The 24380-nt window shown below is 44.8% G+C and overlaps 1 protein-coding gene across 7 annotated transcripts in view; it reads left to right on the forward strand.

The window, feature by feature from the left end:
• The window catches only part of LOC136945446 (cyclin-dependent kinase 17-like), a 37039-nt gene that overhangs the window by 5701 nt on the left and 6958 nt on the right, over positions 1-24380 (forward strand). For 4 of the 7 annotated variants that reach the window (XR_010876826.1, XR_010876828.1, XR_010876827.1 and 1 more), the window contains exons 3-16: positions 1815-1976; positions 11289-11422; positions 14168-14293; positions 18336-18392; positions 18499-18613; positions 18821-18915; positions 19040-19102; positions 19186-19309; positions 20553-20673; positions 21468-21565; positions 21933-22038; positions 22567-22609; positions 22693-22783; positions 24067-24144. Coding sequence is in view for 1 of the 7 variants with exons in the window: in XM_067239266.1 (XP_067095367.1) it covers positions 1815-1976; positions 11289-11422; positions 14168-14293; positions 18336-18392; positions 18499-18613; positions 18821-18915; positions 19040-19102; positions 19186-19309; positions 20553-20673; positions 21468-21565; positions 21933-22038; positions 22567-22609; positions 22693-22783; positions 24067-24144 (1413 nt within the window). In the remaining 6 variants the exon portion in view is untranslated. Of the gene's footprint in view, positions 1-1814; positions 1977-7063; positions 7137-11288; positions 11423-14167; positions 14294-18335; positions 18393-18498; positions 18614-18820; positions 18916-19039; positions 19103-19185; positions 19310-20552; positions 20674-21467; positions 21566-21932; positions 22039-22566; positions 22610-22692; positions 22784-24066; positions 24145-24380 lie in introns of those variants that run through there. The other 3 variants (XR_010876829.1, XR_010876830.1, XR_010876831.1) reach the window with 2 other exon arrangements.

Consider the following 24380-nt stretch of genomic DNA (forward strand, 5'->3'; position numbering starts at 1 on the left):
ATTTGATCTCTCATAGAGACAAAGATCTTCCAAAATACCGAAGATCTTGAACAGCTAGAATATCAACAGATGCAATGTCAGTTGAGTGGGACTGAGAGCTGTGTTAAAGTAACGATGTGTGTGAGAACATGTTATGACAGACCCTGTCATTTTCAAGCAGGCTGGGTGGATATCCAAACTGACCAAAATGTAAAAAAAAAAAAGAACTGTCTACGGCCATTTTCATTAAATTAGCTCAAAAGGATTCATTAAACACATTGTATAAAATTGGCAGAAACAGTATTGTGGGTACACGACAGTTGAAGGAGAATGCATTTTCTAATTTTCCTTGATGTATTCTCTTTCTAGTGACAATATCATGAATCATTTCCATATAGTTACAATTCCAATCCCATTCCCATGGTCATCGCTTGTTGATGTTATCCTCGCCATCCCCACCCTGAATTTCCCATTTCACTCCTTCACATCTTTCTTCTACTGCAGTTTATAACATCCTCTATACTGTTGCAAGCGCTGGAGTTCAAATCCAGAGAGAAAAGAGAAAAGGGAGGGCAAAAAGGGGACGTGAAGAGAAACAGGAAACTTCCAACTGCTCTACATTCCCAGTACATCTCAATCTTGTCCCGCCACCCATCTCTCTGCCTTCACATGTCTGACATTTCTGTCGCCGAAGCTTTGGCGGTGAAGTTGTTGAAAAAGGTCCACACGTTTCCGAAGGCGCTAATTGGAAAGCTAGCTGAACGTAGAGGAGCTTGTCATCCACACTTTCAGAGTCAGTTTTTGCCATGACCTCCATGTTTAGTATTGCGTCCCATGTTGAGAGTCGGGGAATGATTAGGGCCAGCTGTGTTTTGAGATAATATGCGACAACAATAGGGGGGATTAGGGGACATAGAGGAGGACTACACACACACAATAGAAGGACGATCCCTGGAAAGGCTACAGTAGACACAGACACTCACAGATTTTGGCGGCACAAGATAAGAAATGTGCCTGCTGCCACCACTTCGAGCAAAACACTGTAACAAGTTGTCAAACAGCCTCATTTAGCTGATAACTACAGAGAACGGTTAAGCTGATGAGGGGCTATTGACTCACTGCATTGTGTCACTCATTTCCTCAACCCTCAGGCATTTCACAGAACCCTCATGCTTCCATGATACTATCACTCCCATCATACACCTATCATGCACCTTTCCGTTGTACATCAAAAATCATCATCGACATTGTCTATCAAAGGTTGCTCCATTCCTGTATTTCTTAGTCTAGTGTCTACCACCTAGCATGCTACAACTGGAATTCCCCTTTTTGAATTGAATCCGCATCTCTTTCTCTCTGTTTCTGACTGTCTGTCTAGATGTGTCTGTCTGACCATCACTCTGTGTCTATGTTCATGTGCTTCTCTGTCTTGATCTCTGGACTTTGATCCAGCTGCTGTCACCAGCTACCAACACATTGCCTCTCCTACTGTACAGATCATCTCCTCCTGTCCTCCTATTCTCCTATCTCCTCCATTGTAGCCTTTATGGTCATGTCTGCCAGTGTACATAGCCAGTGTACCTAATAGTCATAGCAAACATTGACCGTCTCTCTCGTTCAGAGTTATTACTGCTATCTCTACCCAGTTCTTTATCTGCTGTTAGACCCACTGTTATTACCTCTCTTTCTGGTCTCTCTGTGACCCTCTCCTTCCTCCTTCTTTTGTCCTTCCCCGTGTCTCTTCTCCTCCTCCTTTCCTCTGTCCTCTTCTCCCGTCCCGGTGCTCCTCTCCCTCCTCCTTTCCCCTCTCTCGCTCTCCCCTCCATCTCTCTCAGAACCTATGGTGGTGTGTGCTGTACATCCCCCCGCCTCTCACAGCGCTCCCTCCTTCCTGCGTCAGTACGCCGGCCACCTGGGCCGAACTGCCCTGCGTAGAGAAGCTGGAGGGCTGGACAGAGACAGGCCCTACCTCACCCTGCACAGGACCGGATCTCTCGGTACACACACACAAACACAATCACACAAATCACATGCCTATGAGCACACACACATATTCCCTCACCTGTAACCAGCGTCTGTACGCCCACACGGCACATGTATGCGTAGAGATTCCGAGGACAACTATGCACTGCAGTACAACTTTCCAAAGGTTTGCACCCCATCCTCTTGACCCTCTTTTAACCACTGCTTTTTTGGGGGGGGTAGCAACCATCTGACTTGTGTCGATGTTGTTCCTCTGTTCTTCCTTTGTTGCGTATCTGACACGGTGCTATGTCTGCCTCCGGACTCAGTGCTTTCAATCCTTTTTCTCATCTGAGGCCTGTGTGGTGCGGACACCCGTTTTCTGTCTGGAGTCAGCGTCATCCTCTCTTAATTAAGAGCATAGAGCTTTCATGTCTTTGTGCATGTGAGCTACGGCTGAGCCGCCAGGACAGAAGCCGCCCCCTGGTGGTGGAACACACACAAACACACTCTCACACACACACACTTAAGCACACACCAGTTAAAGTTTGGACTTGACAGAGGGACAGCATTGGTGTGCGTTGCCTGGCTATTCTTTAGCATTCACAATTATATATTTTTTTTACGTAGAACATGTATTTGAATGTCTTTAAACCCTCACACACACACACACGCCCTGTCCGCCCCTGGTTAGGGGCCAAGGAATCCCAGGAAGCTCATTTCTCTCTGTGGGAGTGGGGTTGAAGTAGGAGAGAGAGAAGCGGGGGGGGGGGGGGATGCAGCGTGAGTCGGTGTGCAGGGGAGGGCAAAAAACGGGTAGGCGGAAATGAGAAAGGGCTGCCACGTCGGATGTCTGAAGAAGGGGAAGGGTGAGTGGGTGCTTTCCATCTTAGGAAATGTCACCATCTTAATGGACTCTCCTGACACCTGGGCCCAGGGTATTACAGAAAGACCTGCTCCACAACCACTTGGCTCACTGTACTTGGTCTCCATACGCCTATAAGACTGGAGAAATGTCGGCCACCAGACTCGGCCCAGCTAAGGAGCTTCACTGGGGAGAATGAGAGAGAGCGGGAGAGAGAGAGAGAGTGAGGGATGGAAGGCAAGGGAGAGATTTAAGGAAAATAGAGCGAGAGAAAAGGGAGAGCTCGAGAGAAATACAGAGAATGAAGAATGAGATCACGCTCTTTGTACTGCCGGCGCTGCTTAACTGCACTACTGCTTCCGTCACTGCTCCAGAGGATTCTCAAGTTGTCCGGCAGACTTGAGGTAGGTTCACTTTCGAACTAAAGAGATAGTGTTGAGATGGGTGGGTGTCTGATGTTGCTCTCAGAACCAGGAGGTGTGTGTGCCCCCACTGGTGGTCTCGCTGACTCATCGCGTCCCACTCAGCAGTCTAGCCACGTCCCCCTTTAATGGAGCAGCATGATGATGCAATTGCTCCTCTACCGCACTAAAGAGATTACCCTCCTCTCTCTCCGTTGCGCCCACCCCCTCCCTTCTCCTCCCTCTCCCCCGTTCCGTTCCTTCTCTTTCCCTATCACGGTCTCTCCCTCTCTTGCCACTCTTGATGCCCTTTCACGCTGCTCTTCCTTTCTCTCTGTCTCTCCCTGCCTCTGTCTCCTCTCGCCCGCCGACCCTTCCTGATTCAAACGAAACACACTTTTCATCTCTCTGAGTACATCTGTCTGGGGGGGGGGGGGGGGGGGAGGGGGGGCGCTAAAGAACAGTTGATGTGCGTGGATGAATGCTGATTAAGGTTACTGGTTGGAGTGACAGGGCTTTTAGACTCATGTGATTCATCTGTCACTCTCATAGCCTCTCGCCCGTCTCACTCACCTACTGTGGCGACACTAATAGCAACACAGCTGTCAGTCTGCCCCGTCTTTTGCTTCCACATTATCTCTCCATTCCCCTTCACCCTCCCTTACTGGGGATTAGAAGTCCATCACGCAGACAAGGAAAAGCGGCCGACTGGCCAAAACTGTGAATGCCCTACATTCCTATATTGTACTTATAATTTCTCTCCTATTACTATCTCCCCTCCCCCCCCCCCACACACATTCCTCTCCTCTATCCCAACCGTCCCCTCCTCTTCCCTCCACCCTCTCTGTCTCCACTTCCCTGCCCCACCCCCCTCCCATGTTTCTCTCTTTGATCTTATTTAATAAGAATAACGGAATGCTTATGAATTTCTCTCATAATTCGACTTTTAGGTTTGGTGTCATTAGCAGGACTGGGCCGAACTGGTCCGGCCAGGCCAGGATAAACTGGGAAGGGTTAGACAGGAAAAGGAGGATGGAATTGCAGAAATATATGAAAAAAACGAATATAAATAAAACGAGGGAGATACTGTAGGGCCTCTGGTCTCTCAGTAATTGAATAATAAGCTTCCTCAGACACAGATAAAAGGTTTAGAGGTAATTACTAGAGCCTCGACGCTCCCTTTCCTCCAGCCTGTGTGCATGCATGCTGCCAAGGCCTTACGGAATCCTCCACTCGTTTTTAGCATTTTCAAAAAAAATGTGCCTGCCTTTATGTTATTCAAAAGAATAAATAAACATACAGGGAAAAAAACAATGTAAATGAGAGCCAGTCATTGGTGAGATTTTGAAGAGAAGGACGAGGCAGAAGCGGAGAGAGGGAGGGAGGGATGAAAATGGAGGTGGAGAGAGATGGATGAAGGGAGGAAGGTGACGGAAGGAGTGCTTTTGTCCTTGACTCCACATACATCCAGAGGTGTTTAAACAGCTTTAAGATCAAGGATGCTGCAGTCTGTGTGCGTCAGCATGTGTTCAGTATGCGTGCACTTAGCCCCATCATTATGCTGTATTGGCATGGGAGTGTTCTCTATGTGCAAAAGACTATGTGCAAAAGACTTTCTGTTGTTTAATGTGGCCTGGCACTATATTTTTCACCAGGGAAAATTGGGAGCTATTAAGGGTTAAGTGATAGGCTTGAACGTGTTTAAAATGACCAATGTTGCCATGAAACATTTAAGAAGCTATGTTTGAGCCTCCTATGCAACCAATTTTAGTTTGGCACTTTTTATCTATTACGGATTGAGTTCTTTTAAATCTATTTCAAATGGAAAGTGCTTTTTTTTCCATCATCAAATCAGTGCACTGCTGTTGCCTTTCTCTGAACAATGAACAAAAGAATTCTTAAATTACATCACTACATCACCAGGTGGACAACAGTGTGCATTAAAGAGTGACTAGCTGGAACCCACCACAGTAGCAGAAGACACAGGACTATTTATTTATGGAGTCAGGTGGCTGAGTGGTGAGGGAATCGGGCTAGTAATCCGAAGGTTGCCAGTTCGATACCCGGTCATGCCAACTGACGTTGTGTCCTTGGGCAAGGTACTTCACCCTACTTGCCTCGGGGGAATGTCCCTGTACTTACTGTAAGTCGCTCTGGATAAGAGCGTCTGCTAAATGACTAAATGTAAATGTAAATGATGGTGGTCCAAGTACATTTCGCTGTGTACAGTGAGTCCAGTCTTTTTGTAAATGTAAATGTAAATTTATCTCTAAATGTGTTGACTATTAGTTCCACAAAATCTGATCTGAAGGGAATACAAGGAAAGAGTTCCAAGAGCCACCCACACCTGACTGGTAGAGAATGTGCAATTCAATCTGAAGATTGTGTTTGTGCTTGGGGATCCCTGAAGGTGTGTTGATCCGCCCACAGAGTCACACTAACATAGCTGTCCTCATCTTTTCATTAGCATGTCTTCAAATGTACTTGACACTCGGTTCCAGATTTCGACAGGAACAGTCTCGAGTGGAGACAATCAGTGTGGCACTTCTGCATGCTATGAAAAGACGAGCTTCATAGATGTTTTGTTGATCCTCAAGGCCTTCTCCTTAGTCGGCAGTTGTTCACGCAAATACCTCAGCATTCTGGGAAGTCTGCTAGCCAATATGTGGCTCATCTGAATTTTGGCACAGCCTTTATAACTCTGGCACTCTCACAGATTAACTGATATGAGACCAGCTGGCTAAGAAAACATTAAACCCAAGTTTAAGGAAAATTGCTTTCCAAGGATGCTATGTTGACTATGTTGGCAAGTGCTCTCACTATTGCTCTACGAATCGATGGCAGCTACAGAACATACTGCTGAAATATCATCACTACAAACATTAAGGCAAGTAGCTATTGAGCCGACTTTCTCAACATCTCATTGCGAACAGTATTTGTTAGAAATGTACAGCCATGTACATTCAATGTATTACTTAATACTAAGTCAATTTCTATATCTGAGAACAAGGCCAAGATAAGGGTATGGGACTGAGAAGCAGGTGATCATTAGAGAGAGAGACACGCGAGGGAGATCAAGATGGAAAGAAAGAGAGAAAAGTATGGAATGGGAGTGAGGGAGGGAGGGAGCCTGAGCCAAAGAACAGTGTAGACCGTGATGCTGGACAGGGCTGGGAGGAGCCTAGAGACCAGGAGGAGCGGAGCAGTCCGAGCATGCTGATTTGATTGTTAAAGGGAACGCCACTGAAACAAGGGGAAACAACAGCAGGAGCTAGATAGAGAATAGGGAGCCCAACAAACCCAAAAAACATTGTACTGTTGCTTTTCAGATGGCTTTCTGACATGATCCATTTGTGAGTGTGTCTGGGTCTGCTTCTTTAACAGCGTGCCTACCCGTGCTGCGTTTGACCTTCTGTAAGCAACCGCAGAGAGAGAGAGAGAGAGAGAGAGAGAGAGAGAGAGAGAGAGAGAGAGAGACAGACAGAGAGAGAGACAGAGAGGAAGAGATGGAGGGTGTGTCTAAAGGTAATATGAGATAGACTGGAGTAGTTGAAGAGTTATCCCCGGTTGGAGTGTGTGTGTGAGAGAGCAAGGTGTGGTGTCTCCTCTCTGTGGACTGCGCTGTTCTGGAGGTAGTGAGACAGTTTGAGGACGACCTACATCCCAACAGGCAGTGCGCGCCGGTCGGGTCCGAGTTTTTCCCGTAGGTTTCGAATGTGCTTTTGAGAAACCTCGACACAGGTGTTTTCTGAAAGAAATGGACACTTCAGGGAGCCCCCAGGCTGGTGTTCTGGAGATGGGTGACAGTGTAGGGGACTTGAGGCGTGGGGACAGGGGGAGGATCGGGGAGAGGAAAGCCCCTCAGAGGCTCTCGCCCTTCCGCATGCTCCACAGGCGTGACACCTGCTACCCACCTGGAAGCCACATCGGTGAGTTACCCCCCTCCCCTCCCCCCCATATTGATGCTCACTGGTTCACATGCCCTTTGACATACTACTTAAATCCCAGTATGTATGAAATACTACATACTTTAATATGTTTTATCGGAAATACTACTTACATTATGTGACATTTCACATTTGAGTCAGGTGGCTGAGCGGTTAGGGAATTGGGCTAGTAATCTGAAGGTTGCTGGTTCGATTCCCGGCTGTGCTAAATGACGTTGTGTCCTTGGGCAAGGCACTTCACCCTGCTTGCCTCGGGGAGAATGTCCCTGTACTGTAAGTCGCTCTGGATAAGAGCATCTGCAAAATGACTAAATGTAAATGTAAATTTGAAATTAGTACAAAGTATGTGAATAAGAATGGGGACACAAATGATCAGTTTGAAACTATAGTTCACAAGCTAAACAGAACTTTCACCTATTAACAGATTATGAGTTGTAATATCTTGAAGTGGTAACTGTTAAGTCATACCCACACCCTAGTGTTCTATAGAGTTGAACAAAACCAGCACAATGACAGGAGAACTCCTTGTCACGTTTATTTGTAAAAAGATACATATATTTGTCACTAAAAGTACATGTTGGAACCTTTTTACCTCTGTGTTTACTCAACCAAATGAGATCATGACTTCTTAGACTAGCAGGGTTGTGACATAACAGCAATACTGGTTATTGTTTGTGTGTGTGTGTGTGTGTTTAGTATGGAGATATCCTGGTTAAATTTCCTCATGGTCTGGTGTCACTTACTCAGCTCCGGTGTGGAAACAGTGTTAGTTTCTAATGTGATCATGGCTCTATTCTACATGTGGTTTATGTTTCTAATGTTGCATCTTAATTCTCTACACACGCTCACACACATGCTCACATTTTATGCAGATGTTACAAAGTTAATGGGCAATTAATCAGCACATGTCAGTCAACAGATGTGCATGTATGTCAAGATATACAATTTACATGGGTAGGAAAGTATTTACCTCAAGGGGGATCAAGTTAATATCATTGAGACACACTGAAAACACGATGAAATCCGGTTTTCAGTGTACTGCTACGTGTTACTTCTGTGTCATTAAGAGCCATAGTTTCTACCATTCTCTGAAGGAGAAGCCAGGGTCTTCACCTCTATTAAGTTTTCACAAACTCCCCACAACTATACTCTTTTAGGCACTGTAGACACTTCAGCCAGATACTGTAATTGTCCAGAACCCCATTGTGGTTGTTTGACATACCGGAAGCTTCTGATGTACCATGTCGTTGGCATTCACATTTTCAATTCCTTTTTGTTTGTGACGCACACAACCCAAACAGGAAAATTACAGTTTAAACCTGACTCATGACATGTCATTTAAGTATTTCATTCTATTTGAGCAGTGGCATATTACCTTACTTAATGTTTTGAGTTTTATTTTGTGACAACTAATGCATACAAACATGGAAAAAAGACTTGTAACCATGGTATTGATTTATCATTTCCGTTTTTTATCGCTTGAATTTTGTCAGGAAAAGACTTACAAAGATGAGGGTCAGAAGTTCAAGTTCAAGTCTTTTATTGTCAGAATTGTATTACAGAATATGCCATACTGACAAACATAATGTGTCGACTGCCTGGCTGCTTGGACCCCTAACAATTCACATTACAATAGCTTTGTTTGTCAAAGTCATGAGTAAAAAGCCCCCGTCAATTTGTAGTTAACCCTAAAAATGGTTCTCTTCCTCCCTTTCTAACACACATAAACATATACACTACAATGTAAAGAATTTCCCGAAAGCAGAAAGAATAAGAAATGCAGAGGTCTTATGGTGTTACTCAATACTCAAAGCTTACTGGCGCTCAGCAGGATATCTGCACTGCATCTGCATGCTGTATGTCTGTGTACATGGTTTGTTTGCATTCTACCTCCCTTTATTTGTCAACCAATGAAGGAGAATGGAGATGAAAAAGACTGCACCCATAGCAGTGCACCCAAACTGAGTCTGAATCCTCTATAGGTACAATGAGTGCTTACGTGAGTTGTATTTATAGAACTAGCATAACAAAATTCGGATTACACGGTGGCATAGTCAAGTGCAAAATGAGTTAAGGAATAATGAGCTTTGCTGGAGTTAGCATCTTTGAGCATGTTAGCCTTTGTTGCCAGATACAGGATCAGCTAAAGGTGCCAGTATGTTTAGAAACAATAAACAGTTTGTGGTTATAATTTACAACATTTAGTGATGTTTGGTCCTCTTCAGACTAAGTCATCGGATCCTTGTCAACTTTATGGCTTGTGTGTGTGTGTGTCTTTATTTGTTTAGGTACAGCATGTTTTGTTTTTGTACTCATTGCCCTCCATAGTACCAGGAGAGATATTACCCTTAACCCCCTTTTAAACATATAGGCTTCACCCTCCCGCCTGTTCAGACCTTCTCCATTAAGTAAGAACCCTTGAAAATGACCTCAGATCAGCCTCCGAGGTCTCTTCACAACATGACCCTCCTCCATCTCTGACAGACTGAGAAATGAACCCCCTCCTTCTTTCTCACGGACTTCTGTGCTTCTCCAATCACTTAGGGGGCTTATATTTCTCTCCCCTTCCTTCCATCCATCCTTCCTTCCATTCCTTCAGCCTCCCTCTTAACTTCTCATCACCTTGTGGCTGGACTGGAAACGGTAGAGAAGTGATGTTGTGAGAGTTACAGTACTCCTGGTAAACACTATTATATTATATATTTTTTATAATACATACATTTTTTAACTGTATGTAACTTTTCAATGTAAGGTATGTACAACTGCGTTTGATTCCGTACTTTTCAAAATGGCAGCCGGCAGGTTTTACCGGTTTGTATCCTGTCGTAAAAGTTGAAAAGCTCAACCTTTGGGTCCGTACGAATGGCTATGACAAATTAGAACACAGATGTTATCCAACTCCTGCACGGTAAGCCTATCAGTATGTAGCACAGACATTTGGACCACGCCCACCCTCTGCAGACAGATCCGTAATAATACACATCAATATAAACCAGACGAGAGGAGAGACTCAGCCACCTTCCTTCCAGCCTTTACCTCTGATTGTCCCCATCTCAACACAACCCCCCCACCCCCCACCAGACACAACCTAATCTGTGAAAGCTGTCTGAGACTCCAACCATGAAGAGAAGGAAACTTGGTGTGATGGAGAGCCCTTCCTCCCCCCCAACCGCACACACACACACACACACACACACACACACACACACACACACACACACACACAGACACACACACACACAGACACACAAAAACGCAATCAAGCCTTGTCTGTTGCACCATGGTTCATTAATCTGAAGGATTCTGGAGGGGAAACAGGGTTGGGGGTTGGAGACTGGAGATCTTGCACTGCATGCAGGGTCATTTGGATTGCTTGACCATCGCAATCACTATGACTATTTTGCTCATCCATGAAGTGGAATTTCTGGCACTTTATTTAGTCAAGTGCATTAGTGCCTTTGTACATGCTCTTTTGTTATCGGGCACAGCCCTAGTCACATAGCTAGATATTGACCACTATGTTTGTGTGAAAGGCATGTTGCTAGATTTGACCTTGTTGCACACAGCTGACGCTAAGATACGGCTGGGACAGACAACCAGTTGTATTTTAGTTTTGAGATATTTCCTAACATTTCCTTCAAATGTATTTTTGTACCAGTTACAAGGACTATCCTTTTTTCTTTTTTTTTTATGAACTATGGCAAAAAAAAACGTTTTTTTTTGCCATAGTTCATAAAAAGAAAAAGAAAAAAGATGCCTCAAGGTAGTAATTTGTATCTGTAATCACATTGTTTGAGATACTGGATGAATTGTGACAGCCCCCCCCCCCCCCATCAGAGAGAGGGAGTTGCAAACATCTTCATGACAGTACGCCTGCACTGCTTACATGATATCAGGGCTCCAGGAAATGTCCCTGGAGAGATACTGGACCACCAAGTAGGTTTTTGCACCAGCCCTAAATCTAACAAAGAGCTGGGTGATCAACTGAATCAGGAATAATACCAGGGACTGAAGGGAAAACGTACAGCAATATAACTCTCCACATCAAATGCTAGGTAGACCAGGCCTAAACAAATTAAAATGACTGTGTCACGAATGGGTCATTCACCGTGTTGTGTGGATGTGTGCTTGCAGGTATTGTCCATGAGAATGTGAAGATGGGCTCCGACGGTGAGAGCGACCAGGCGTCTGGGACGTCTTCTGATGAGGTCCAGAGCCCAGTCAGGGTGCGCATGAGGAACAATCACCACCGACGCATCTCTAACGAGGTACTGGGCCCCGGGGACACACGCACCAACACACCCAAACACCTCCGAGAGCAGCTGACTGTGCCTGGGGTTAGTATGATGTCATGATCTATGCTGAGGGAGGGTCACCATTACTAGACTGACACTCGGTTACCTGAACGCACACTTCAGTCAGACCACAACAGCCGAACGTCTGAAACCTCAATTGTATGTGTGTGTTGCAGTGTGTGGTATGCGCTTCTACATCTGGGAGGTATGGGAGGTATGTGTTGTGCTTGTGTGTTCATTTATGTCTTTGTGAACGTGGGTTTTGTGTGTGTGTGTGTGGGGGGGGGGGGGGGGCAGCTGCAGAGTGATGAGAGCAGCAGTATTGCAGGAAATGCCTCTGGACATACAGGCTGCTCTGTGGTTGTGAACAGTGGACTGGGCTAATTTAGACCATGTTTACCTCAGAAAGAGAAGGGTGGGGGGGGTGGGGGGGGGGGGTTGTAGAATAGAGATAGAGAAGGGAGATATGTTTGATATTAGAAATAATCATGTGTAGTGCAATGATAAACCAAGAGATGAAGCACACGGAAGGGAGTGGTGGAGACATACAGTATCAGAGAAAAGGAGGGGTGAGGAGGGTAGACATTCAGTTTCCTCTCGGCCATTCTCCCCCTCTACATATACCCCCCGCCCCCCCTTTGCCCATCTGCCTTCAGCCCCTCAGGAGTCTGTCTAACCCTCTCTCCTCACTTCCCTTCCATCCCCCTCTTCCTCAGAGCGTGGGGTGGGGGTATTCTGCCATTTGATGTGTCTGTCTCCCTCTCTCTCGTTCTGTCAGTTGGTGAGTGGACAGTGATGTGGCAGGCCAGGGAGATTCACTAGGCAAAGTGTGTGTGAGAGTATGTGTGTGTAGAGGATTAACGTTCAGAAGGACAATGAAGGACCTAATACAGCTGTTCTGCATTGTGAGTATGAGGGCATGTGTGTGGGTCTGATTACCATGGATTATATTCCGAATACTTCACTGTTGAACACAATGTGTGTAGTAAATACAGAGTGGTACTTGTGTTATAAATTCATGTAGTACATCAACCTAGATGTTTAATAATTTATTCTAATTTATATTTGGATATTGTTTGCACCCGGTTTCATTATCTCACTGGCACTGGCGGTACACACAAGCGACACGTGTATGCCTGCGTGTGTCTGTTCGTGTGGGCAAGCTTGTGTTTGTGGTTTGAGCAGTCACAGTTTTTAAGGTAAAGGCTCATATGTGTTCCACCATGTTGTGTTTGCCATACAGATGTCAACGCATCTGTTGAAACGTACACACACATACACACACACGTCCTGTGGGGCTAGTCTGTCCACGGTTGCTATGGTAACTGGGCGTGATTGGCACTTTGTAGTTGTGTCCTTCAAGCTAGAATGTAGCGACGCACGCTCGACTGAAGTTCAGCACTTTCCGATCAGGAGTAGATTCATTCAATCAGACTTCCCCCTAAATACTGATCGAAAACCAGTGTCTAAATAACAAGTGTTAGGAATTGAGAGGTGCCTATAGACAGTTTGTGATTGTTTCTCTAAAGGATGTGAACAAGCCTTTCGCCGTGTAAACCGTCTCTTTACATGTGATCCGTTGAATCCTCAAGGGTCATGCAGCTCTCACATACATATACAAATCCAAAGTTGCCTCGCTCAACTTCTGAAGATCTACAGACCTGAAGAACCCCTGAAGAATAGTTTGAGCCTCTGGTACACACTGCCCCACTTAGACTAGATCACACGGTGAGAAGCATATGAAGACACTGCAGTTCGAGTGACTCGGGGCAGCCTTATAGGGCAGTCACACTGTGAGGTAGAGCGTCAAGTTCTAGTGCAGAAGAGGAGGTCAGTGGCGTTCAGGAACATAGTCCATGTAACTGGGTAAATGGGTGACTAACCGTGTATGTTCCATATTTACTGTGTGCTCTGTTATCTGCATTTTAAAGCTGTACTAGGTAAAACTGAAGAAAAAAATTTGCAAGTATGCCCCCAATTCTTGTGCACTTTCTTCCAACTCGAAGACAGAGGTTTTACAAAATAAGCCAAGGAGTAAATTCTGCCTCGCCGAAGGCAAGTGGCTGGAACAGCATTGCTGGAACATAAATGACTGGATGGGCCACTCCAAACATTTGACATTGACATTCCACTGAAACTGAGCTGTCTGTTTTGCTAAACAACTCTTAGAGGGTATCATTAGCTTACACATAGGGGACAAAACATTTCCTACCTATTCTTACTTTAACAGCAGTCCCATTGTGTGTGTCCAATACAAGTTTCCTTATCTTATCTTACAAATATAATCTTAAATGTATAGTAAAAGTTGTGTCAAGTTTTAGCCATCTTACAAAGTATAGTACAATAGTAACAAATGAAATGTTCTGTTGATTTGTTTCCTCTCATGGACATCAGTCCAAACAACTTATCAACCGCAAGCACTTTACAACATTTAGCAGTTTCGAAACAACAAATGATTGTGTGGTTGAACTGATATATTGCTATCTCATAACTAATTCTCAACATGTTTTTGTAATATAATCTCTAAAAGTGTTGTGTAAAGTTGTTGTCAGGAGAAAGCAGAAGGATGTTGAAGTTATCCACTGTAAGATATGCTGTATACAATACATTATTAATGCTAGCTAATCTGTGATACCGTTTTTGTTCGTTTTTTTTGCTCAAATATAACAGTCTCTCTCCTTAACATCATGTTTCTTTCTATTTAATGTGCTGACCCAGGACATAAACAAGCGCCTGTCTCTCCCTGCTGACATCCGCCTGCCGGAGGGCTACCTAGAGAAGTTCGCTATGAACAGCCCGCCCTTCGACAAGCCAATGAGCCGCAGGCTACGACGCGCCTCTCTGGTGAGTGAGTTAAATGGCTGAAAAAACAGCTAGGACATTTGTGCACTTTTGTGGCGAAACAAAAGCTATGTAGTCCTCCTGTGTCACGTCCTCCTGTGTCATTGTTTGAAACTTAAAAGGTTGGTTATGGCCTTTCTCCCTCTTTCTATTGAAAATGGGATGAGGCAGGCTGAGAGCAGACTATGAGAGGCCAACACACATACACACACACACACATACCGGTACACACACACACACACATCCACACACTTACACACACACACACACACATACATACACACACACACACATCCACACACTTACACACACACACATACACACACACACACAGTTATGTCTTTGACCCAGTAGGGGGCTGATTTCATTGTATACTATCATGAACCCGTCCTGAAACATTGTGGTTTAAAAACAGGGGGGGTGAGAGGAAAGGGGGATGGAGGTGGGCAGATTGTGATGAATATGCAATATCAGACCCCCTTGTTATCCAATCTTCTATTCGGGCTGGCTCCTAAAGTACTCATTCTCACCCACTCACCATATTATTTTTACTGTTCTCTCTTTTGACTCTGGCTCAAGCAGCCCCTCGGCTCGTACCTCTCTGTGTGTCTCATTGGGTTCAGAACGAGGACACTCTTTATTGTTCTGATGCTCGCTGAGTCTCGTTGTGTCTCTTTCTCGCCCTTTGTGTCTTGCTCTTTCTTTTTTCTCTTAGTGTTTCATTCTGTCTCTCTGACTGCTTCCTCCCTTTGTCTCCTCCTCCTCCACTGGGAGTTTAGCAGGATGACTCCGATGCTCCAGACTGTATTTCGGGCACTTTGAAGAATTGGTTTAAACGTTAGCTGCCTTTCGAAAGAAAAATACGGATTTGTTGTCTGCGACAACCCACAATGCAGAGCAGGGTGGCAGGTCGGGGGTTGGGAAGGATGCCCATGTACCCTTTTGTCGTACTAATGCATTTTCCTTTGGGCAGTTTTTTGTAGCCACTAGTGGATGGGGGAGGGAGGTCGTATTTTTACCTTTATTTGACCAGGAAAGTCATACTGAGACTCAGGTCTCATTTACAGGTGAGTCCAGCTATTTGGGATTCCATGTATCTATAATTCAGCAGTCTGACGTCTCCTCAGGGCTCCGTCTCCTCAGGGCTCCTCCTGCCTGGAGTTACACTGGGACACCTGACAGAAGGAAACAGAGAAAGAGATGTGAGCCGGCCAGACAGAGAGAATGATGAAGGATTGAATGGAGGAGAGAAGGGAGGAGGAGGTAGGGGAGGAAAAGAAAGTATACAAATGACAACGTAGGAATAAGGAAAGAGAAATAGATGGCAACGCCCCACTTAGGGAGATTGAACATTTTTTGATGGAAAGCAAACAGAATACAGAAATAAACCTGTTTACTTAAACTTGAACTATTACTTAGACTAGCAGAAGTCATGTCCCACCCTTAAACCACTCTACTTTCAAGTTTGATGTCAACAATAGTAAGTCACGTGTACTAATAAAGCAATTATCTACAACCAACTGGTGAGGAATAAAAAGAACACATAGGCATATTGCTGCCTTTTCATACAAGGATATAAAACCAGAAAGCAACATGGTTGAAATGTTTTATTCCAAATTGAAAGTTGATAAAGATGAATAAACATCTAGATCATTCTCATACATCTAGCGTACATCTGGCCGCCAGCCCAGTCCAGTTAATATTCCTCATTTTACCAAGGCAGCAAAAATGTAGTAGGCTAACTTGTAGGTTTGGCTACACTGTACTGTACAGTCTGAATTCAACATCTGTCCTTCCTTTTTTGGTACTTCATTTCAACAATGAGAGAAGAGGAAGAAGAGGAAAACCAATCATGGACATTTACATAATGTGACCTTGAAACCAACTATTTTGACCCGGGATCATCAATTATTTACTGAGTTTCCCAGTAAGATTCAGTGTTCAGTCATTTTAATGAATTAGACATGTTGCATCATATCAAGTCTCAACATTATGCAATGTTACACAACACTTGAAACAGTACTACTAGCCATGGTCTAAATACAACTATTCACCAGATTGCGCTACCAAACTCGCTGTCAAATGAAGGTGTCCGTTTACCTGCTTTTTCCTGATAGTCTACATTTAAATGATTAATAAGAGTGATTGATGTCACTCTTAATCTGATTGAATTCGAACACCTGTGGACTCCTGGCGGTAACACCCCCTTAATGTTGCTATTGGAAAGTTCCCAGGAAACAGGTGCCGTGAAACAAACAGTTCATTGGTTGATGAATTATCTGTAACTCAGGAGAGTGGCCACATAGGTTAATGAAATGGTTTCCTCACCTCTGCTCTCTCTCGCTCTCTCTCTGCTCTCTCTCTCTCTCTCTCTCTCTCTCTCTCTCTCTCTCTCGCTCTCTCTCTCTGCTCTCTCTCTCTCTCTCTCTCTCTCTCTCTCTCTCTCTCTCTCTCTCTCTGTCTCTGTCTCTCCTTACACAGTATATCTCTGACAAGAATGGCCGCATAAACTAACACGAAGACATGACTCACCAATCTCCCAGAGGCACAGCCTTTTCATTAACAGTATTTCTCTGTCCCAACCTGTCCTCTTTCTCCGCTTCACTCATTCCCTCTGCCTGTTTGTTAATGCCATCGTGTGACACACACACATGTGAAGGAAGGATGAGTCAAAAGAGATACGCGTGGACACATACACGTCTCCCAGCCTGGTACCCAGATGAATCTGCGAGCTCATGTTTTATTTGCATTTGCGAATTGGTCTGGCCAGTGCCAGGCTACTGCTGTTCTGAGGAGACGGCCGGCTTGTTTCCCCCTCAGCGGGGGAACCCTGAGGAGCAGCGGGGGGGGGGTGCAGTGAGGGTCTTTTAACATGAACAGCACCACAGCTCCCCAACAAGCCAGACACAAACTGACAGCAGCTGTCACTGACAGACAAGGGAGATGTGTGTGTGTGTGTGTAGCAATCCGTGGGTGACTGTTTGAGCCTGCATTGGATTGGAAATACTAGCCGATAGCAATCTATACGAGCGTTAACTCATAGGGATTTGTATTCAGATTACAACACACACACACACAATACAGTTCATTCGGAATAAGTACAGTAGCTAGGTTTAAAAGGCCAGGTTAGGCAGTGGGATAACCAGCACATCATTGGAAAAAATAACAAATGAAACTCTTTGTCTTCGTGCACGTGTGTGTGACAGATAAAAGTGGGCCTTGTTAAATCTGCTGCACATATAGATCCATGCCCATCCTGGCGTGTCTGCGGGCACGTGTGTCATCCCCGTCTGTGGGGCCGCGTAGCGCTGGCTTCTGGGCATGCCTTAAAGAGATCACACGCTTCATTAGCCAACTTGGTCACTGGAGACCCTTCCCCTCGGTGCGATTAGGGGCAGGCGGACACAGTGGTCACGTGACTATGGAGGAGTAGAGGGTTGAGAAGCGGCCAGAACAAGATTGATACAGTGAGAGTGACACATTCTAGAAGATATGGGAAGCGAAAGGGACACACTCTCGCGTTAAATTGCTCCATCAATAATGCAGACACATTATACTTTGAAGTACTCATTAGTAGCTATCATAACCTCAAGTCTTTAATTCGAGGGTAGCAATTACATTTGAAGGGAGTATATTACATTCTTAAATTAGCTGCCTGAATTAGAGGGTGTATGTATGAATTAGTCCTATTAGAATTGGTCCAAATTCATCAATTGTAGATACACGGACATTAGCCTTAACCATACTGCCCCCCTGTGGCCAAAGGCTGTTTGTGCAACTTGCAGGTGTGTGAAGGATTGAAAATGTGACTGTAGACATAGTGACATCACCAGGATATGACAGGGAGGTAAGGAGTTGGCACATGAGGTGATGTCTGTTGTGTTGTGGACAGGGAGCCAAACATGAGGGAACGATGCCAACCCATGTGCTGAAACACACAGGACAGAGGAAGAATGACCGGCGGCCATGTTGTGCCAATATTGTCACTGACACAAGCGTTGCAAGACTGCTTTTGTAACAGGATCTCATCTCTTCTCTTTGCTAGTCTGAAATCGGCTTTGGCAAACTGGAGACCTACATCAAACTGGATAAACTCGGAGAAGTAAGACTGACCTCATACCATCACAGTTGCACAACGTGGACTTGCACACACACACACACAAACACGTACCCATGAACACAACCACAATATTATCTTCTCTCTGTAGGGAACCTACGCCACAGTGTTTAAGGGCCGGAGCAAGCTGACAGATAACCTGGTGGCGTTGAAAGAGATCCGATTGGAGCATGAAGAGGGAGCGCCCTGCACTGCCATCCGCGAAGGTAGCCCACTGATAACCTAGCCCACTGATAACCTTGACCTCCTAACCAGCTGTACGTTCTCGTGTTTGTGTATGTGACACTGCTGACCTGCAAAATTCTAATGAATCCATTTCTGTTTGTGGAGTAGGCTGGTTTAATATTGTACAGAATGACACTTAAATGGGTTTCATGTCTCTCTCTCTCTCTCTCTCTCTCTTGCTCCCCCAGTGTCTCTGTTAAAAGACTTGAAGCATGCCAACATAGTCACCCTCCATGACATCATCCACACTGATAAGTGCCTAACACTGGTGTTTGAATACCTGGTGAGTCAATGCATAAATGCATGTGTTCTGTATACAATGTGCTTGGCTGTTTGATCACCATGTACACAGTAAACCGTAGCCACTCCCCTTTTTCCAGCATCTGTTCTTCTGTTTTTCTTTCCAGGAGAAGGACTTAAAGCAGTACATGGATGACTGTGGGAGTATCATGAGTGTACACAATGTCAAAGTGAGTTTGTTTATTGGAAAACACCAACGTGGACCATGTGTATGAATGGTGCTGATAGCACTCTCTCTCTCTTTCGCTGTCAGATCTTCCTGTTCCAGTTGTTGCGGGGCTTGGCGTACTGCCACCGGAGGAAGGTTCTCCACAGAGACCTCAAACCCCAGAACCTGCTCATCAATGACAAGGGAGAACTCAAACTGGCTGACTTTGGTAAGAGTCAACAGGGGATTTCAATTTGTATCCATTTGTTGCGTTTGTTAGAAAACAATACATCTTTCAAGCATACATGTCTATTATTATACAGAAGAAAATCAAGGATCTGTAGTATCTGAAGTAGGATCTGAAGTATTTCGGTGGTCAGTCAAGGAATGGACTGTATTTACCAGGCACAGTAACCCAATAAAGTAACAGCATTGCAAAGTAACCCTATCTCAGCTACCAGGTGCGGTGAACAACAATACTATCTCAACCTCAACTGTCAAGTGCTTGAAGATTAGGCACGTGGCTCCATTCTGGATGATCTAGAGAGGGCGTATGGCACACGGCGGGAGGCCAGCGAGGAGGGTGTGAAAGTTGTCAAGACGGGAGAGAACTGTACCCTGGATGAGCAGCTGCGTGGAGAACTCTGTCAGAACAGACACATCCTCTTCATGTTGCAACGAGATTGTTTCGCCCCAAAGTGTTTCTCGAAACCCAGGTTGTCATCGAGGATGACGCCTAGGTTCCTTGCCGAGCGAGAGGCTGCCACAGAGACGCAGTAGTCAGTAGTGATGGAGAGCTTTTGTGCTGTGTAGAATCTGTCAGGGATGATATATATAAGGAACTATAGGGAGTCAGGTGGCTGAGCGGTGAGGGAATCGGGCTAGTAATCCGAAGGTTGCCAGTTCGATTCCCGGTCATGCCAACTGACGATGTGTCCTTGGGCAAGGCACTTCACCCTGCTTGCCTCGGGGGAATGTCCCTGTATTCACTGTAAGTCGCTCTGGATAAGAGCGTCTGCTAAATGACTAAATGTAAATGTAAATGGATGACAAGAGAGGATCACAGACCTGCCTGAGACTGGGACTCAGGGCCTGGTTCCCACGGTTACAGTATGCATGTTCCTTGCAGGATCTTAATAGTCTGCACTACTGCTTGGTTTTTATGTTATTAGATATTAAATGACATGCTTTATGTCCACCGATACTGACAACATACTATACATGTACCACATATTGTATACATTTACATACCTCAATCTGTCCTTGAATAATCAACATTATTTAATCAATTATTTTAATTCTCATGTTTATTATTGTTAAGGGGAACTTGCACTTAAGAATGTCCTGTTTTGTGTTGACGTGTATGCCAGTTCACATGAAAAAAAAACATAATCCAGCCTGTAAAATACGTGTGAGCAGGTGTTTCAAACTGTGTTAATGTCCCAATTGTTTGTATGGTGTGTTTGACCCAGGTCTGGCCCGGGCCAAGTCTGTCCCCACTAAGACCTACTCCAACGAGGTGGTGACTCTATGGTACCGCCCCCCTGATGTCCTGCTGGGCTCAACAGAGTACTCTACACCCATTGACATGTGGTGGGTGCTCTTAGTCTTGACTAATGTGCTTCTCTCAAAGCCCCTGGCTCGGTGGCTTTCATCTCTTGTCTTTCAAAGTGCTCTAGTATCTAAATATACACACATACTGTACAGAGGCACTCCCTCTCTCTCTCTCTCTCTCTCTCTCTCTCTCTCTCTCTCTCTCCCACTCTCCTCTCTTTCACTCTCTCTCTCCACTCCTATCCCTGAAGGCACGGTTGTACTCTCTCCTCCTCCCTCTCATCAGGAGACAAGTCCTGCACCTCCCGCTCTGCATGCTTGTCCTCTTTTCCATGGGTTTCGTGGAATCAAAGTTGAAACTTGTCAGCAATCTTGTGCCGGACCACATGTCCTGTGCCAATCTGTCTCCATAAGCGTGGCAGAGTAGATGATTAGGCTATTGCGCTTCAATCCAACTATGGAATTTTAATTATTTAAATACAAAGCATAGCTAACAACTGTGTTATATATATGTTTAAAAAAAATTCTTATACAAAAACTCGTTTTTATATGGATCAAAATACAGGAAATGTAAATGAGCACCTATGAATTGTACCGACTCACTAACAAAGTTTTCCAGCGTATAGCTTCGATACCTGTATTAGTCCTGTATGTTGTTCTTCACCCAACAAACACAAGCATGGCCAAAGCCTATAGCTTCTGTCACTGGCCTACTGCGTGTTTGTCCCCTACTCAAGATGAAAAGCTCATTTGTTGCGCCCGAGAAAGAAAGGGAATACCAAATTGTTGAGATTTTTGGATTCTGACACACACTGACTGTGTGGTTTGTGTAGGGGTGTGGGCTGCATATTCTATGAGATGATCACAGGAAGACCTCTCTTCCCCGGCTCCACGGTGGAGGATGAACTGCATCTCATATTCCGCATACTAGGTAAGATTTCATCACTTTTTGTGTGTGTGCGTGTAGAAGCTGAATTATTTTTCAATCCCTTCTGTCTCTCTGTTTCTCACTCTCTTTATTTATCTGTCTCTCTCTCTCTCTCTGTCTCTCTCCCCGACTGCATTTCCTTCTCTGTAGTTCTCCTTGTTTTCTTCCCTTGAGGAATCTGATGTGGTTTAGGGAGCAGAGTGCGCTCGATGTGTCCAAAATATGTTTTTCATTTTCTCTGTTTTCGGTCTTCAATAGTCGGGTGTGAAGATATCATAATTGGGATGGTTGTAGCTATATTCACATCATAAATGCAACACGTCTGCAGATGTTCTTGTTCCTTTGAGCAAACAGAGTTTCCCTCGCTCAGGTACACCTACAGAGGAAACCTGGCCTGGCATCACCACCAGTGAAGAGTTTAAGACCCACAAATTCCCTCGGTATCGTGCAGAGCCTCTCGTCAACCATGCACCCAGGTTTGTGTGTGTGTTTATGTCTGAGCTGCATTGTATCGTGAGGCACAAGCGTGCATGCTAATGCACATTTGGTCACGGAGTGCTCTCTGCGTTTAGTTTTGGTGTCTCCTCTATGATTTGCTCGGAGCATTTGTCTGCCTGCTACTACGGGCCTGTTGTTATCCCGTGACATGTTAAGATTTGAAGCTCGGACTGCAGCTAGCCTGCTACATACACACTGCAGCTACAACAACTGAATTCCTAATTTTACACCACACATTGGGCAGGCCACTCCATCCAAAGATGTATTCTAGAAATTCAAATTGTATGTTGGATGTAAAAATCTAATTTGGCCATACAATACAATAGCCATGAAATAGTTCCACCAGCTATGACCGATTTTCATTTCGAGCTCTGTATTTCTGGAGCTCTGCAGGTCTAGGAATGTTACGTAAACTCCAACGAATGCAATTCCGAACTCGAAGTAACATTTCCTTTTGTGTTAAACAGCCACGCTAACACGCCTGATTCACTCGTATTCTCTCACAGGATAGACAGTGACGGCCATGACCTGCTCTCCTTGCTACTTCAGGTAAAGAACCAATTGAAGGCGTCAAACCCTCCAGATCTCCATAGAATATCTGCTCACCTCCCTCTCTGTCTCCGTTCCTACAGTTTGAAGCGAAGAAGCGTGTGACAGCAGAGGACGCCCTCCGACACCCCTACTTCAAGAGTCTGGGGGAGCAGGTTCAAACCCTGTCTGACAGTGAGTTTATCCACCTCACTCACCCACATCCACCATCACCACAGACTTGATCCTGATTTAACAATAGCAACACCCCACCATGTACCTTAAAGCTTTAGTTCACCTTGCTACTGGGGTTACTTTTTGGGTTCGTTTCAATTTATCGGTGGTTGAATTCCATTCAGGTTCCCTGATTGGGAGTAAACTTCTTTCCCAGGACAAAACAACAGTAGCTTTTGTTGTGCTTGGTCTGCCTACACACCAGCGCATAGTAGCGGGAAAATTGTTTTTCTGAACTGGAAAGTTGCATGAAACGGGTTTGTGTTATCCCGTCTTCTTTACTTACAAGTCCTTGGTCCCCTGTCTTAACTCCTTGGTATACTTTGTTGTGAGCTTAGGAAAAATATAGTTGCCACACCTTTCACAAAGAAGTCTCTATGTACTCTTTACTGTACACAAAAACAGCTATTGGCCGCAGATAAAAACCTTGTCTTTCTTTCGGTTTTCTTGGGTTTGAACATGTTGGGACTGGGTTTCTCTGAAACAATTTATTATCTCTGTAGTGCACATTTTCAGTACCCTGCAAGCATGCTGCCCAAGCCTTCGTTTAGTAGGATGTTTCAAGTTGTTTACACTGAACATAATACTCTTGTATTCTTGTTATGCATTTTCAGATTTAGGGTGGGTATAGCTCTGTGTTTAGAGCACTTTACTGCGGGTTTAGACCCTCCTGTACTGCTGTAGCTTTCCATAAAAGTGTCTGCTAGATGACTGAATTATCATTATTATTTGGTGGATCTGTCTCCTAAAGTGGGTGCTCTGCTGCTTACACATTTTAACCTGAGTATTTTTACTGTAAGCACATTAGCCAGTAATTATTTATTCTGTCTCCCAAAGAAAAATCTTTAGCAAGGGCCTGCATCGACTAAAAGCCCTATGTGACCAGACAACGTACGTCTGAGTATATCCATTATGTAACTCTGATAACTCTGGGAACTCTATTCCTTGGATTCATAGAGTGCTTAGCTTCAGGGTAACCCAACATGTAGGAAAACACTATAGTAACTGAGGTAAATATCCTTAGTTACCTCATGCCAAAGCTGCACTTTAATTTATATCAATGATAGTCCAACTGCAGACCCAGAGAAACTAATGACCTATGACTCAAACAGAGCAATATAGATATCAGACCATAGAAAGGACTATGGTTGATCGTGGTTTCTTGCTTTCCAAAAGGGATTGTCCTGTACCATCCTGAATTGTAATACTGCAGAAGATTGACTCCCTCATTCATTTCTTTTCAGCTTCTTCCATTTTCACAGTGAAGGACATCCATCTCCAAAGAGATCCAGGAAAGAGGGGTTCAGGCTTCACAGAGACAGGTGAGTCATGCTGGGGTTAGTGAGCGCGCTAGGAGGCTGTTTAGGGGTAGAATATGTCGATGTTTTGTTCTTCTTCTTTGGGGTTCAGAATAGAGAACAAAGGGAAGAAACACCGTCCCTGAAGGGTGTGCTCTCGGTCACTCTCCATTTTCCAACTCTTCTTCTGCAGTATTGTCAGTTGCCACCTCTTTCATCTTGCTTCCTGTATCTCTTCTGCCACTGTTTAGTCTCGTCAC

Source organism: Osmerus mordax, chromosome 7 (genome assembly GCF_038355195.1).
Source record: "Osmerus mordax isolate fOsmMor3 chromosome 7, fOsmMor3.pri, whole genome shotgun sequence".
NCBI classification, from domain to species: domain Eukaryota; kingdom Metazoa; phylum Chordata; class Actinopteri; order Osmeriformes; family Osmeridae; genus Osmerus; species Osmerus mordax.